Source organism: Myxine glutinosa, chromosome 7, assembly GCF_964187855.1.
Source record: "Myxine glutinosa chromosome 7, kmMyxGlut1.1, whole genome shotgun sequence".
NCBI classification, from domain to species: Eukaryota; Metazoa; Chordata; class Myxini; order Myxiniformes; family Myxinidae; genus Myxine; species Myxine glutinosa.
The window spans coordinates 25,591,377-25,606,996 of NC_136267.1; the positions used below are offsets into that span (position 1 = coordinate 25,591,377).

Here is a 15,620-nt window from a genome sequence, read left to right on the forward strand (position 1 = left end):
AACAAAATAAAATTTCGCCGTTATAATTTCGAGCGCGGGAAACGCGCTCCGGATCGAATTCTACCTCCCAACACCAATTGTTACCCTAGTGGTACAATTGGTGTTCCAAAATTTGGGCCTAATAAATTTAGTCCCAGGTCCGAATCCGACACTCCTGACACCAATTGTTACAGACGCGGTTGTGGATGTTAGTTTACCGAGCGGTTTGGTATGACCGCGTCTGCACAGTTTACCCGATTATGCTCGAACGTTGACTAAGTCGCGCTATGCTAAATCAATGATGGAAAAGACACAACGGCTGGGATTAAAATGACACGACACCAAGGGTTCAGTTCTCAAGACCTCCGGAGGAGGTTATAATATTGCGGAAGGTCAGATTACAGGAATGAGAGGGACAGCATAGAAAGGCAGGCACTTAGACACACTCTTATATTAGCCCTGACAGACGACAGATAAACGGGACAAAACTGACTCACACGGGGATTGATGGCAAGGAAAGCGGGTAGTCGATGGCTCAAGGTGCACTCTTGGCTCAAGGACAGAATCGACCCGCTCCGGTCCAGAGATGCGGGAGGTCTCACTCAGCGCTCGAAGGTGACTTTCTTTCTCCAAGCTGGGGGCGCATCTGACCTCACATCCGGTAAGTGGCGGCGCATATCCGGCGGGGAGTGACACGCCCTCGGCTCGTTAGCTCCGCCCCAGATGGAATCGGCCCGTTGCTTCTCATTGGGTGCGTGCGGGGGGGTTACCGGCTCCGCCCTTGACGAGGGGCCGACAGCCAGCCCCTTCGTGGTAACCCCGTGGGCGCACATGGCAATGGCGGCTAACCAAGCCGGAGTGAGGACGCACACTCCCCCGCGCCGCGCCCCTCTGTTGTTGTAGTTGTTGTTATTGTTGTTGTTGTTGTAGTTGTTGTTGTTTCATGGGGAAGATGGGAGGAGGTAAGGGGAGGTCCTAAACTCACTACTGGTGCCATACAATCACATTCTGGTGCAACGAAGAGTCAGAATTAATGGAAACGAGTCCTTAACTGACATAGACTAAGAATAACTAGCAAGATGTCCTATAGTTGTCTACGTGAGATGCGGTGAACCTGGGCACGACATTTAATGGGGGAAAAAGGGGAAGGTCGGTTCTACAGAGTGTTATTTACAGGCAATGGGACTAGGGAATGGGGGATTGGGGATAGTTGGGGAGTATTGGGGAAATAGGGGAGTATTTACAAGCGGATATTGAGGCCAAGTCCCATATCCGCAACAATATATATATATGTATGTATATATATATATATATATATATATATATATATATATATATATATATATATATATATATATGTATATATGAATTGTTTTCTCTGTTAAATTTTACAGAGGGTTCTTCCTGTGTAAAATTTCCTTTATGATGTGCATTTTCATGTGATGCCAGCCAGCTTCATTTCGGGCAAAGTCAATTTCGGGAAACCAATTTTGTTCCACTTTTCACTTTCAAAATGAACACTTCTGGTCTATGTCATGTATTTACTTTCATAATTGTTTTTTATTCAGGATGACAGAGAAACATGGAAGCTGTCCAAATGTTTTGTTATACTGTATGTAGAGAGCTTCATTGTTTCTCTGTCACCATACATAAAGAACCGCTTTCATTTACAGGAATATTAATTGGATTTTTTTTTTACAATATTGTGCACAGTTTCATCACAATAATGAGTACAGTGTTTAAAGAATACCAATGTAATATGTGTATTTGTGCCTTTAGTCTCCTTTTCTTCTTTCATCACGTTCTCTTCGGTTTTCTCTTTTCTGTTTCTTAGTTGGACCGACCAAACGCCTCTAGATTTTGTATACTGGGCTAAATCAGAGCCAAACTTCTTCCAAATGATGGAAACCTGTGTCACCATATATGGTAAAAATGGTAAGTGCAAAATGCCATTATTTCATTGGTCGTATGTGACACAATCACACTGAAAAGGCTCCTGTATCTCATTTTATTTCTTGTGATCTACAGGTGATAATTATATCTCCATATATATCTATCCCGGTGTCTATCATCCCGGTGTGTACCCCGGTTTAGAATAGGTACACCGTATCCCTGCGCATCGTAAGAGGCGACTAAGGGTTGGCGTCAGGAAGGGCATCCGGCCATAAAAAAAAACATTGCCTCAAACAGGGAACCATGATTGTCATGGGGCCCGCAAGGCTAACCCCTGCTCCAGCGGGGAAAATGGCCTTAAAACGATCATTCATATATGTATGGCAAATACTGGTGAATGATGGGCTAAGAGAAATCAGTGAAGATTGATGCGATGCATTTTGGAGTATTTCTAATATTTTTGGTTTATACCAGGTAGGTGAGCAACAGCTATAATATAACAACTATAAACATAACCTCCATCCACCTTTGGTGGCGGAGGTAACAAGCAATGAAAGATAGCTTTCCCTCGGCCGGACTTGTTTTGTGTGGTTTTATAGTACGTATTTTATAGACATACTCACATTGTAATTGTAATGTACATACTTTAAGGTTGTATTTGCATTCTAATTCTACATACTTTATAGAGGTACTTTGTGGTTGAAAAAAAATGGTAACTTGCAAAAATTGTAGTCTGCATTGGCAAATGATGTGCGGACAAACAGACAGACAGAAAAACAGGCATACAGACAGACAGAAAAACAGACAGACATCCAGGCAGATAAATGGACAGACAAATGGACAGACAAACGGACAGACAGACAGACAAACAGGCAGACAAATAGGCATACAAATAGACAAACAGGCAGACATACAGATAAACGGACAAACAGACAGACAAATGAAAAATCGGTCAGAGACCGAGGACTTGCCGGAATGTACTTTTTTATCGGCTATTTTAGAAAAATATGGCGGCCGAACCATGTGACAGATGACGTCATCATTATTTGTTTTCTAAACTTATTTATTCCTTGATGATGCTCAAGAAATGTCATCTTGATCGGATGAAGTTTTGTACTTGTCGAATTATGACGTCATAATGGAGGCACCTGTGATATCATCATTACCATATTTTATTCCCCATGGAGAGTTCTTTACAATGAGCCATGTCTCAATTTTTTCTATTCAGCACTTTCGGAAATATAGAGGTGCAAAGTTTTTCCGTTTTTCAAAGATGGCGGCCGAACCACGTGATTGATGACATCATCATTTTTTTTTTCTCCACCAGTTTATGCCGACATGGTGCTCAAGAAATTGCATTTTGATCGGATGAAGTTTTGTTCTTGTCGAATTATGACATCATAATGGAGGCACCAATGACATCATCATTAACATATTTTATTCCCCATGGATAGTTCTTTACAATGAGCCACGTCTCAATTTTTTCTATTCAGCACTTTCGGAGATATAGAGGTGCAAAGTTTTTGGGTCCAAGATGGCGGCCAAACCACGTGACCGATGACATCATCATTATTTTTTTTTCTCCACCAGTTTATGCCGTCATGTCGCTCAAGAAATTGCATCTTGATTGGATGAAGTTTTGTACTTGTCGAATTATCGAATTATGACGTCATAATGGAGGCCTTGGGCCGAGAGTTAAAAATTGGCCACAGTCGATTCCAGGGCAAGACAAATATGTGTGTAAAGTTTGGCGATTCTACGTGCAACGGTGTAGACAAAGTACTGCGCACAAACAGACAAACGGACAAACCAACCAACCAACATACTTGCTGGAATCTTTTCCGGCAAGTAACAAACAGACAGACAAACGAACACAAATGCATCTGTCCTCTGGAGTTCCCTTACAAGGAGTTTCGATACAGGAAAGACCATTCGGCCCTTAATGAGTCTGTATTTGAACTTATGTTTTTTTCCTACGTTTAAACCTTTTTTATTCTAAGCGTCAAGCAAGGTTGTTTTTGGGTTTATTGGTCTTATCTGGAGAAAGCATTTGATAGGGTTCTGCGTGAAGTAGTGACATGTGCATTGAGGAAGTTAGGAGTGGGGGAATGTTTGATCAGAGTTGTGATGGCAATCTACGAGAGAGTGCGCACAGCTGTAAGGACGAAGGACGGGAACAGTGGTGAGTTTGAGGTGAAGGTGGGAGTGCATCAGGGGTCAGTACTAAGTCCACCACTATTTGTAGCTGTGATGAAGGTGCTGGCTCAGAATGTAAAGGAGGGTTTACCGTGGGAGTTGTTGTATGCAGATGATCTGGTGTTGATTGCGGAAAGTATGGATGGACTGAAGGAAAAGATGAACAAGTGGAAGAAATGTATGGAGACAAAAGGTCTGAAGGTGAATATCGGAAAGACGAAGGTGATGGCAAGTGGAAAAGCATGTGGTGAGGTGGAAAGAACTGGGGAAGTGGCCCTGTGCTGTGTGCAGGAATGGTGTCGGAGTGAACTCCATTCAATGTACAATGTGCGCTGAGTGGGTTCATCAAAAATGTAGTGGTCTGAGAGGGTCATTAACCAGTGTGGCAGCTACATTCTAGTGTAAGGTGTGCACAGAGGAAGCTGCAGATGGAGGAAATGTTGAGTTGGATCTTGGAGAGGGCATGAAGCTGGAAGGTGTGAAAACATTTTGCTACCTAGGAGACATGCTGAATGGAGAAGGTGGATCATACTCGGCAACGGTTGCTGGAGTGAGATGTGCATAGAAGAAGTTTCGGGAACTGAGTGGCGTGCTGAGGAGGAGGGGAGTGTCGTTGAAGTTGAAGGGAAAGGTGTATGCTGCATGTGTGAGAAGTGTTATGATTTATGGGAGCGAGACATGGGTAATGAACATAGAGCAGCAACGAAGGCTGGAAAGGGTGGAAATGCGAATGGTTCGGTGGATGTGCGGAGTATCGTTGAGAGAGAGGAAGACAAATGATGAATTGCGAAAGATGATGGGAATAGAGCCTGTGATTGATGCTGTGAAGAGAAACAGGTTGAGTTGGTTTGGTCATGTGTTGAGGAAGGATTCAAGTGACTGGTTGAGAAGAGTGATGGAAATGAATGTAGAAGGAAGTAGCGGACTGGGAAGACCAAGAAAGACTTGGCTAAAGCTGGTGGAAGAAGAAATGCAGGCAAGGGGGTTAACAAGGGTATATGCAGAAAATAGGGCAAAATGGAGAAGATTGTCATGGGGCCCGCAAGGCTAACCCCCGCTCTAGCACGGAAAATGGCCTTAAAATGCCTGTTGTTTTGTTGTCGTCAAGCAAGGAAGCAGCACGCACAATTTTTAAAGTTTTTGGTGTGACTCAGGCAGTATTTGAGCTGTCGACCTGCCCGACTCAGAGCGCACATGCAAACCATGATTCCATTGAGTCTGGTTGCTGTCATCATTCTTAAGGAAGAATTTCTGGAAAAGAATAGTAAGTTGTATTGTGGGTTAGTGAGCTTGGAGAAAGTATATGACAGCATAGGGTTACTAAGGAGGTGGTGTATTGTTGTCTGAGGAAGAAGAGGGTGCCTCAAAGACTGCTAAGAATAGATGAGTTGAAGTATGAGGGGCTAAGGCCTAAGTCAGAGGCATTTGATCTGAGAATGTTTTTCAGATGTATTTGATATAAAGCTATATTTATGTCAAGGGTCAGCTCTTAATCCTGTCCTATATTCCTATATGTCCTATAAAGCTTTCAGAATTATTGGAATCTCCCGCGATGAAGCTATCTCTGAGGGCCTTTCACTCACTCACCGCAGGCAGGTAGGTGGTCTTTCTGTCTTCTACCGACTCCTCTCCGGCCTTGCACCCCCAGCTCTCTCTGTGCTCTGTCCCCCAAATATTCCTACAGGTCGCACAAGATCTGCCAGCAACCCTCTGATGGTTAAACTGCCGAAATCTCGGCTCTCTGCTCACCTTCACTCTTTCATTCCTCTTTTCTCCCGCCTCTGGAACAAACTCCCTCACTCCCTTCAATCCCACTCCTCCCTCCAGGTCTTTAAAACAGCTGTTCACCACCATCTCTTATCTTCCCCCATCCAAAACCTTGATCTTTTCTACCCCCGCTAATTCACCCCAGATCCACCTTGTTTGAAATTCCAACTTCTTTCCTGGAAGTCCTGGCAGTGTCCATATGTTTTATACCTCTCCCACCGCCCCCTTCCCATGCCCCCCCCCCCCAAAGCCCTCGCCCTCTCTCAGATCTCTCGATGTCTCCATGTCTCTCGGTCCCTGCTCTCAAATGTTGTGTTTGTGTCCTTCCCCCTCTCTCCCCATCTTGTCTACCGCTCACGATGTTATATGTTTTATGTGTCGGTTTGTCTTTCTGTGTGATTAATGTTCGCTCTTTCACGAGCCTCGATCTTGTATACAAAAAAAAAAAAAAAAAAAAAAAAAAAATGTGGTGGTGATGAATGATTGAGGAAGCAATAAGAGGGTTACCTTAGCAACTGTTTTTTGCAGATGATTTTGTGATTATGTAAGACTCTCAAGTGGGACTTCATTTTGTCCCCAATGTCTCAATGTACCCTGTGATCACATTTCCCCTCTGGCGTGATTCATGTGATGAAACGTCCTAATGGTTAACCTACTTTGCATATATTCCCCCATATTCACCCAACTGTTGCCCTTAATATTGAATGCTAAGTTGAGGGGCTTGACAGTATGTATGTATGAATGTATGTATGTATGTATGTATGAAACGTTCTTGCTTCCTTTCAGGCCAGTGGAATGATTGTAACTGTGGTTATAAAAAGCCGTACATATGCAAGCGGAGAGTTGGAGCAAGCGAGAGCATCACTCATGCTCCAACATTGCCTGCTCCCGGGGCTTGCCATCCTGGCTGGAGCACTTTTGGCAACCAGGTGCTTATTTTGGTGCTCGGAGTATGCAGTCGATTCACAAGTTGTGTGATGTGAAAGAATTGTTGTTTTCCCTGAGATAATGGAGAAGGTTTTAAAGATAATTTGCTTCTATTTCTTCAGGAGCTGTTTGTGATGAAATATGTATGTGTACGGAAATATGGTGGAAATTCTGGCTCGATGAAACCCCAACCCCTCTTACTCTCCAAAAAGCTCCATTAATGTTCCTTTCCCTTCCTTTCATTCTAAATCCTCTTTTACCTTCTATCCCCACTTTGGCGAATTGGCGAATCATTCGGCGTTACATGCGGGACTTCAAATGTTAAAACAGATAATATACCACTGAGAGCCAGGCCCAGGCTGTACATGGGGAAGCGGAATGGGGAGGCTGGTGGAGGATGATCCAAGTTCTTGAAGCCATAATCACAAATGGCCGTGTCGTGTACAACTTGAGACTTGTGCACAAGCGCGTTGTGGGCAAGAAGGGACAGATCTTTTGTCAACATTACCTCGGCATTTGTCCTTGAGGGCTCGTCACAATTTTTGTTTGAAGCTGGCATAATATTCGCCTGTCATTGTATTTTTGTGAGCCATATAGTCAACCGGCAGGATTACCTTGGTATCCCAGAAAAACCGAGGCCTTCCTCTTGCAGCTGATGGTTTGTGTGCAATTTCTGAATAAGTTCAGTACACTTTTCAGTCAGTGCAGCATGGGAATGAAAACTTAAAAGTAGTAAATATTTCAAGTTCGATATATGGACTACTTTGCAGATTTCATCCAACCTTAACTGAAGTTACTCACCACTCGAAGCAAACTCTCTCCTATTTATTTACAATTTTCTTATGCTGTTTATTGTGAACCGTGGTGTCGTTCGTCTGTCTCCCGTTTACGGCACCCGCTTCCCTCGCTGCATTTGAAAAACTGCTCATTGGTTATTTTGCATTTTCATTTCATTTTTAACTCAACTGGACTATGTCCAGCTGAGTTTTTGTCGCCACCCAGTGTCCGTCATCCGTCGTCCGTCTGTCTGTCTGTCTGTCGTCTGTAAACAATTTGACGTCTATGCTCTAAAAGTCACAAATATTGATAAAATTTGATGAAACTTGTTATGCAGCATCTTTAAGACATAAACTAGTTTGGGATTGCATTTGGGCGTTGCACGGCCAAAAATGGGCGCGGCAGGGCGGCCATATTGAAAAATCAATTTTTGTCAATCTGGTACTTCCTAATGTAGTTAGAATGCTGAAACTTGGTGTGTAGACAGTATGTAACAAACCTCAACACATATATTACGGGTTTTGACGATGTCTGAAAAGTGACCGATAGACCAGTTGAGTTCAGGTTCCCTGGAACCTCTAGTTATTGATGCAATATCATCAGTCACTTTATTGTCACTTCCAGTAATCTTTAAAATCATCATGAACATCAGGATTAAAGTAGATTTTATACAGATCCTCATCGAGGAACACAACTTAAGATAGATAGATCTATTTTGCCCCCTCATTAGACAAATCCAACCTTCGCTGTCCGATGTTGCTCCACCATTATGTGGTGGGTGGTATAGATAGCCCAGAGCTTCGACTCTGAGTGCAACACAAGTAACCTTTTAAAATTCCATGGAATACTTTAAATTGCTGGATTAACCCTAACTTTTCCAATCACTGAGGCCAGGTATCTTTGCTTGCTTTTCTCATCACTGGGGGTGGGTACTTTTGTTAGTAACGTAATAATGCAGAAACACAAGTAAGTAGAATGATACTCGGTAGAGGGCATACCTCCGCCAGGCTGTGAACAGTTTACGTTTTCTATCCCACTGATAGGCCGGATCTGGATCCAGACCTGAACCAAAATCGAATCTGCTTGTTCTGGTCACCTTACCAACTCGTCCACCAAGTTTTGTTAAAATCTCTCAACAACTTTCTGAAATATCATGGTATATGTCGTTTTTGGCCCAATTACTCAATGGTAAAGAATCACTTTTAAAATTCTCAGATCCAGATACAGATCTTCCACAAAATCTAATCAATTCTTCCTTGTCACGCATATAACCTGTCCACCAAGTTTCGTCTGAATCCGTCCATAACTTTTTGGGATATCCTGTTCACCACCAAACAGACAGTAAAAACATAACCTCAGTCCACCTTCAGTGGCACAGGTAATGAAACAGATTAATACAGAATTTGTATTTATTCTGTTTCTATGGTTTTTGGTCTAACAATGTTACTCATTTTGAGATGTTTCAGCAGCTGAACTAGGCCACACTTGTGCCCAGCAGAATATCTCTGCAATTGACAATCTTTCTGCTGTTACTTGAGACTTACCTGTAAAAAATGTTGTCTTTACAACAGAGTTTAATCTCACAATTAGCAATACATGACTTTTCACAACTTAAACTAACAGGAATAAAATGTGCTGTGAAGCAGTACAAAGGAGGTAATGCTGTACAAGATATGTGCTAAATAAATTCATTTTTAAAACTTATTTTACAGCATATATTAATTTTATATATTTTCAAATATATTATATTGTTACGGTTTTCCGCCGCCCTTCCTACCGTTACCAAGGGGAGATTAAGCCCCTTGTTCTTTCTGGGTCGGCGCAACCGAGACTTGAAACGCCCCTCTGGGGCAAATGCAAGTAGGGTTTCGGGACAATTCTCGCACGTACCTAAATACCTGCGCCGCCACGGAAGCGGGGAAGCAAGCCTCGCATGAGCCATGCGTAATTTGGGTACACCGAGCGGATTGCATACCACGTGGTCCGTGCAGTTACCGTTGGTATTGGAACCCGATTAGAGCGGTTCTATTCGTACCACGCTTAGTCAATGATGGAAGGGACGAGACGGTCGAATAAAGGAAGAACACGATTTAATTATTATTTACACTTATATGTGCAGGTCGGTAGAAGCACAGAGACACAGAGCAGCCTTAATCAGTCTTATATTAACCCCAGACACGGGCCCGATCACACTCACAAAGGGGAAATGCAGGCAGGATGATGTTCACGCGCTGCCTTGGTCGTCCAGGAACGGCCCCGTCCGGCATGGCTCTCCACAGTCACAGCACGTCCCGCGATGAAGGCAAGCAGGCGGTGGAAGGGATCCTTGTAGCACGTCTCTCTAACAAAGGGCACAGCAGGCAGGAGGGAAATGTACGCGTCTCTCGCCGGCTTGGCGGTTTTCCACAGCGCGTTTAGTTACCGGCGCGCTATCACTCGCGTAACCCAATAGAGGCTTGGCCTCAAGCTCAACCGAGCGTCCAATTTGGTAAGAGCGCTTATAGCTGGGTTCATGCGCGTCTTCTCTCAGAACTCGTAACTCTCTCAACAAGCGCCTCTCCAATAACTCAACGCGCAAGCTCACCTCTCCCCGAACTGCGCGCCCCGAACTGCTGGTGGGGGCTTCGCGCAACGGGTTTTATTGCCACGCCCTTAGCCCCCTCGAATGTTCCAACCACACCCTGTGACGCAGTGCCGCAGCCACTCCCTTCGAGCCCTGATTGGCGGCTCGTGCTTACCATCAGCTTATCCTCCACCCTGCCTTCGGTCTTGCCTCGATTTGCTAGGCCTGCCTCATGTTAATTCGTGCCAAAAAAACCAAAGGCGGCATAAGGAGGCGTAAGGCGGCATAAGGAGGCGTAAGGCGGCATAAGGCAATAGAGGCGGCATAAGGCAATGAAGGACCTACTCTCATTATTCTACTCAACGCAAAACTTACACAGGAAAAGGACTATGCTCACACATACTAAGAAATAACTGAACTATTGTGAGGCTACATGTTGTTGTGTGACTAAACTATGAGGGGGAATTTTAACCTTTATTGTACAAACTCAAAACCGCAACAATATATTGTTTATATTAAAATATGTTTTTTTTTTCTCTCTCATTGACAATTTGGATACAGGTCGTTGTCAATGATCGGAATCTCCGTCGGCTGTATGCATAGGCTGACAAAGTTATCTTTTAGATGATGTTTTAAATTTTGAGGGAACAATTTTCTTAAGTGCTGTATTGATGTTTTGTGCACTATCTAATGTTGATATACTTATGATTATTTCTGCATGATTTTGTTGAGTGGTATATTGACATTCTGTGTTCTGCTTAATGCTGCTATACTTACAATCCACGATTGATTGATTGAATTGCTCTTATTTAAGAGTATAGGTCTGAGGTTAATGCTTCATATACAGTCACGTGAAAAAGTAAGTACACCCCATGTAAAGTTTTGACTTTTTCAACATATTTCAACATACAGCTATTTGATCTTCATTTCAACAATATTGATAGATAAAGGTGATATAATATAACAAATATCATGAAACATTTACATTTTGAAGTTGATGGAGAGATTTTTTTTAGGCAGTTGTAATGTAATAGATGAATCAAGAAATTCAATGTCCATAAACTTTTGTCAGAAGAAGAATCACAAATTTTAATTCCTGAGGAGGACAACACTTTCTGTCCACAAGGGAATACACAGCAAGGAACAATAACCTTTATCAAACCAAGAAGAGCATACTACAATTCACGAAAGCACATTGCAAGATTCACAAAAAGTCCCAAGTTAAAATCCTGGTACAGTAGAGATGTACATCAGAGGAAACATCATTAGGATACACCAAATAACAGTAGCATGCACAGTATACAGTCAACATACAGTGTAAACATACAGAATCGACCAGCCAAGTGAAGTATCCTAAGTACAACATTTACAACATAAGTAAAAATCCTAAGTACAACAAACCAACATTTTACAAACCCAGTGATAATCCTAAATATTTGGACGTCAGTTCTGATCTTTATACAAGTTGAAAATGGGAGGAGCAAGTGGAGGGGGAGGAGCGAAGAAAGGGTAGGAGAGCAGTAGGATTGGTTAGGCAAAGTGGAGGTGGGAGGGAGCAAGGATCGAGGGATACAATGTGATTGGTCGAGTGAAATTTTGAGCAGAGGGATATCCCGCTGATTGAGGAATGCATATTAAAATCTCCTTAATGAGGAAGATATGTTCTTCCAGACTCGCCAAGATTCTCCCAATTCTGCTTGGAGATGTAAAGTCATTCACTTCATATATGTATGTATGTATGTATGTATGTATGTATGTGTATAACTGTATATATATATATATATATATATTTATTTATTTATATATATATATATATTATATATATATATATATATATACACAAAGAATTAAGTTAAGCACCCCCCCCCCCGTTTTTTTACAACCTCGCACATTACAAGTTTGTTGTCGTCAAAACAGTGTAATATACCCATGATATTGCTATATTTTCTGGAGAAGTGATATTATGGTCACATAAAAACATAACAATCATGCCGTTTTCGATATTTTATTCTGAATAATTTAAGGTGAAATTTTTTGGGAATTTTAGGCATATTTTCACCTCAATTTAAGTATGGAGCTATAGGTCCATCACGGACAGTGTGGATGACGTTTATGTTTTCTAACGTACAGTCATTGTTCTGAGAAGACCTCTAGCGATCTTTGCGTCAATAACGTGTGTAGGACCCACGTGATCGGATCACTGACTCAACCAATCACTTTTTTTCACTTTGATCACTCAATTTCATCAATGGATAATTGCTAATGTCATACCAATCATTATTTGATCTCACATACCTTAGAATATATGCCAATGTATACATATACACAAAGAATATATATTAGGGGGTGCTTACCTTAATTCGTTGTGTAGGGGTGCTTAACTTAATTCTTTGTGTATATATATATATATATATACACATATATATATATATATATATATATATATATATATATATATATACACAAAGAATTAAGTTAAGCACCCCCCCCCCCCCCCCCCGTTTTTTTACAACCTCGCACGTTACAAGTTTGTTGTCGTCAAAACAGTGTAATATACCCATGATATTGCTATATTTTCTGGAGAAGTGATATTATGGTCACATAAAAACATAACAATCACGCCGTTTTCAATATTTTATTCTGAATAATTTAAGGTGAAATTTTTTGGGAATTTTAGGCATATTTTCACCTCAATTTAAGTATGGAGCTATAGGTCCATCACGGACAGTGTGGATGACGTTTATGTTTTCTAACGTACAGTCATTGTTCTGAGAAGACCTCTAGCGATCTTTGCGTCAATAACGTGTGTAGGACCCACGTGATCGGATCACTGACTCAACCCTACGTCACAGATGCGTGCACTCATCTGCATTTCATCAATGGATAATTGCTAATGTCATACCAATCATTATGTGATCTCACATACCTTAGAATATATGCCAATGTATACATATACACAAAGAATATATATTAGGGGGTGCTTACCTTAATTCGTTGTGTAGGGGTGCTTAACTTAATTCTTTGTGTTTATATAACAATAGATTTACTGAGAAAGTAGTTTTGTTTTATAACTCAATACTGCACGCAATTTTATAGTTCCACACACAACATTCTCAAAACCTAGTTATAACATCAAATTGCAGATGGATACGTGAATTACCATCCCCCAGAAGTCACGTAGGCAAAAGTGGGAGGGGACACACCTTACAAATATTTACATCTAATTTATAACACAATGGTAGTTTTCAGACCTCGTACTGAGACTATTTGTCATAACGAACACTTGTTTACCAAGCGCCTTGGCAAGCAAGCATTTTTTAAAATTAGTTTTACCAAACACAATGGGATTTGTAAAGCAGTTCAGTGAATGCTAATTACTGCAGACAACCTGGTCAGACATCGTGGCACCAGCTGTATTATTTTATTATTTGCTGTCAATTGTATTATTTTACATTGAAAAACAATATCCTTCTGCAACTTACTTATAGAACTCAATAAAAACATTTCATTTAAAATATATTTGAGTATATTTTAAAGACATAACGTAACGAGATATCCTGAATCATTATTTGACATTTGTACAGAATTATTTATCATTTTGGGAAGACCCGATCCAACACTATATTTCAAAAAACACCCTATCTGTAACTATGTTACCCTCAGTCATAAAATGATTTTACCATGACAATATGTGGTCTACCATTGCCTCTACTAAGAATTTACTTTTCTCGAGCAAACAAATTTGGTCAGAGTGTCGGAGATAATTCGCCTACTGGAGGAAATCTCAACTTCTGCATGGAAATCACAAAAACACTTGCACACGAGGTGAGCAGGTTGTAGCTCATAGAAATTACTTGCTTCATAAATTTTACACTTCCACAAAGTCCATTGTATAATTTAAATAAACATAAATGCAAATTTCGCATGTGGAAAAAATAAGTACACCCCGACATTTCTCACGACTTAAAATACCTAAAATTAGAATCAGGTGCACCAGCTCAGGTGCAAATGATTAGAACATCGTCAGAGAGGATCTTGGAGGAACCTGTCTTATTTAAACCTCAGACATTTAGTTTGGCTTGCTCTTTGTTGTTGAAGTGTGCGGCGTCACCATGCCTAGATCAAAAGAGCTCTCTGCGGCCTTCAGAAAGAAGGTTATAGATGCCTTCGAGTCTGGGAAGGGATTTTAAAAGATCCCCAAACAATTTGAAATCAATCATTCGACTGTCCGGAAGATCATCTACAAGTGGAGAAGATTCCAAACAACTGCCAAATTGTTCAGGCCAGGCCGCCCCAGCAAGTTCAGCCCGAGAGCAGACCGCAAGATGCTGAAAGAAGTCTCTAAGAACCCCAGAATGTCATCACGGGACCTTCAGGTAGCTCTTGCCACTTGTGACGTGCTCCTCCCCAAACCCCAGTCACGGTGTACCTCCGAGCCCCGAGAGGAGTCACGGCAGAAAGATGTGTTATTCTGTATGTCAAAGATCAATGGTGAAACCACACCAATTGTTACCAACAAACAAGTATTGTATCAAGATCACACAAGAATAACAGTACAACAACAATAGTAATCAATTGTACAACCAATATATATTTCCCCTATTGACTCTTGTTTTTTGCAATTGTTTTTATGTTTTGCTATGCATTATGTTTTGCACTCTGTCAAAGCGTCTTTGTGCTCCCTGAAAAGCGCTATATAAAATAAATGCATTATTATTATTATTATTATTATGATGGTACCATCAGGTTCGTACAAGATAACTCACTATGCTCCAAGTGAGCGAAAAGAAGAAGAAAAGAAGAGGCCTTCAGAAAGAAGGTTATAGATGCCTATGAGTCTGGGAAGGGATTTAAAAAGATCTCAAAGTGCACGAGTCTACCATTAGAAAGAGGCTGCACAAATTTGATCTACATGGGAGGTGTGCCAGGAGGAAACCTTTGCTGTCCAGAAAGAACATCAGGGCAAGACTAAAGTTTGCCAATGAACACCTAGGCAAAGACCAGCACTTCTGGAACAATGTGCTCTGGACAGATGAGTCAAATGTAGAGCTATTTGGCCACAGTACCAGAAGACATGTTTGGCAAAAACCAAAGACAGCATTTGACCACAAGAACCTGATACCAACTGTAAAGCATGGTGGTGGAAATATTATGGTTTGGGGCAGCTTTCCTGCATCAGGGCCTCGGCAGCTCACCATCATAGAATCCACTATGAATTCTTCATTGTACCAGAGGGTGCTTGAGGATAATGTGAGGCCATCTTTCGGAAAGCTGAAGCTCAACCGAAGGTGGACCTTGCAACATGACAATTACCCTAAACATACCAGTAAATCCACCAAGGAATGGCCGAAGAGAGAGAAATGGAGGGTTCTGGAATGGCCAAGTCAAAGCCCGGATCTAAATCCCATCGAGATGTTGTGGGGGGATTTGAAACGAGCTGTGCATGCAAGAAACCCCTCAAACATCGCACAGCTGAAAGAATTCTGCATGGAGGGGTGGGCAAAAATTTCTCCCAGTT

At 41.6% G+C, this 15,620-nt stretch overlaps 1 protein-coding gene across 2 annotated transcripts in view; it reads left to right on the top strand.

Moving 5' to 3' along the window:
* The window catches only part of LOC137412181 (macrophage mannose receptor 1), a 234,998-nt gene that overhangs the window by 165,423 nt on the left and 53,955 nt on the right, over positions 1-15,620 (top strand). For both annotated transcript variants that reach the window (XM_068097464.2, XM_068097465.2), the window contains 2 exons: positions 1,814-1,914; positions 6,622-6,764. In XM_068097464.2, coding sequence (XP_067953565.2) covers positions 1,814-1,914; positions 6,622-6,764 — 244 coding nt within the window. The remainder of the gene's footprint in view (positions 1-1,813; positions 1,915-6,621; positions 6,765-15,620) is intronic.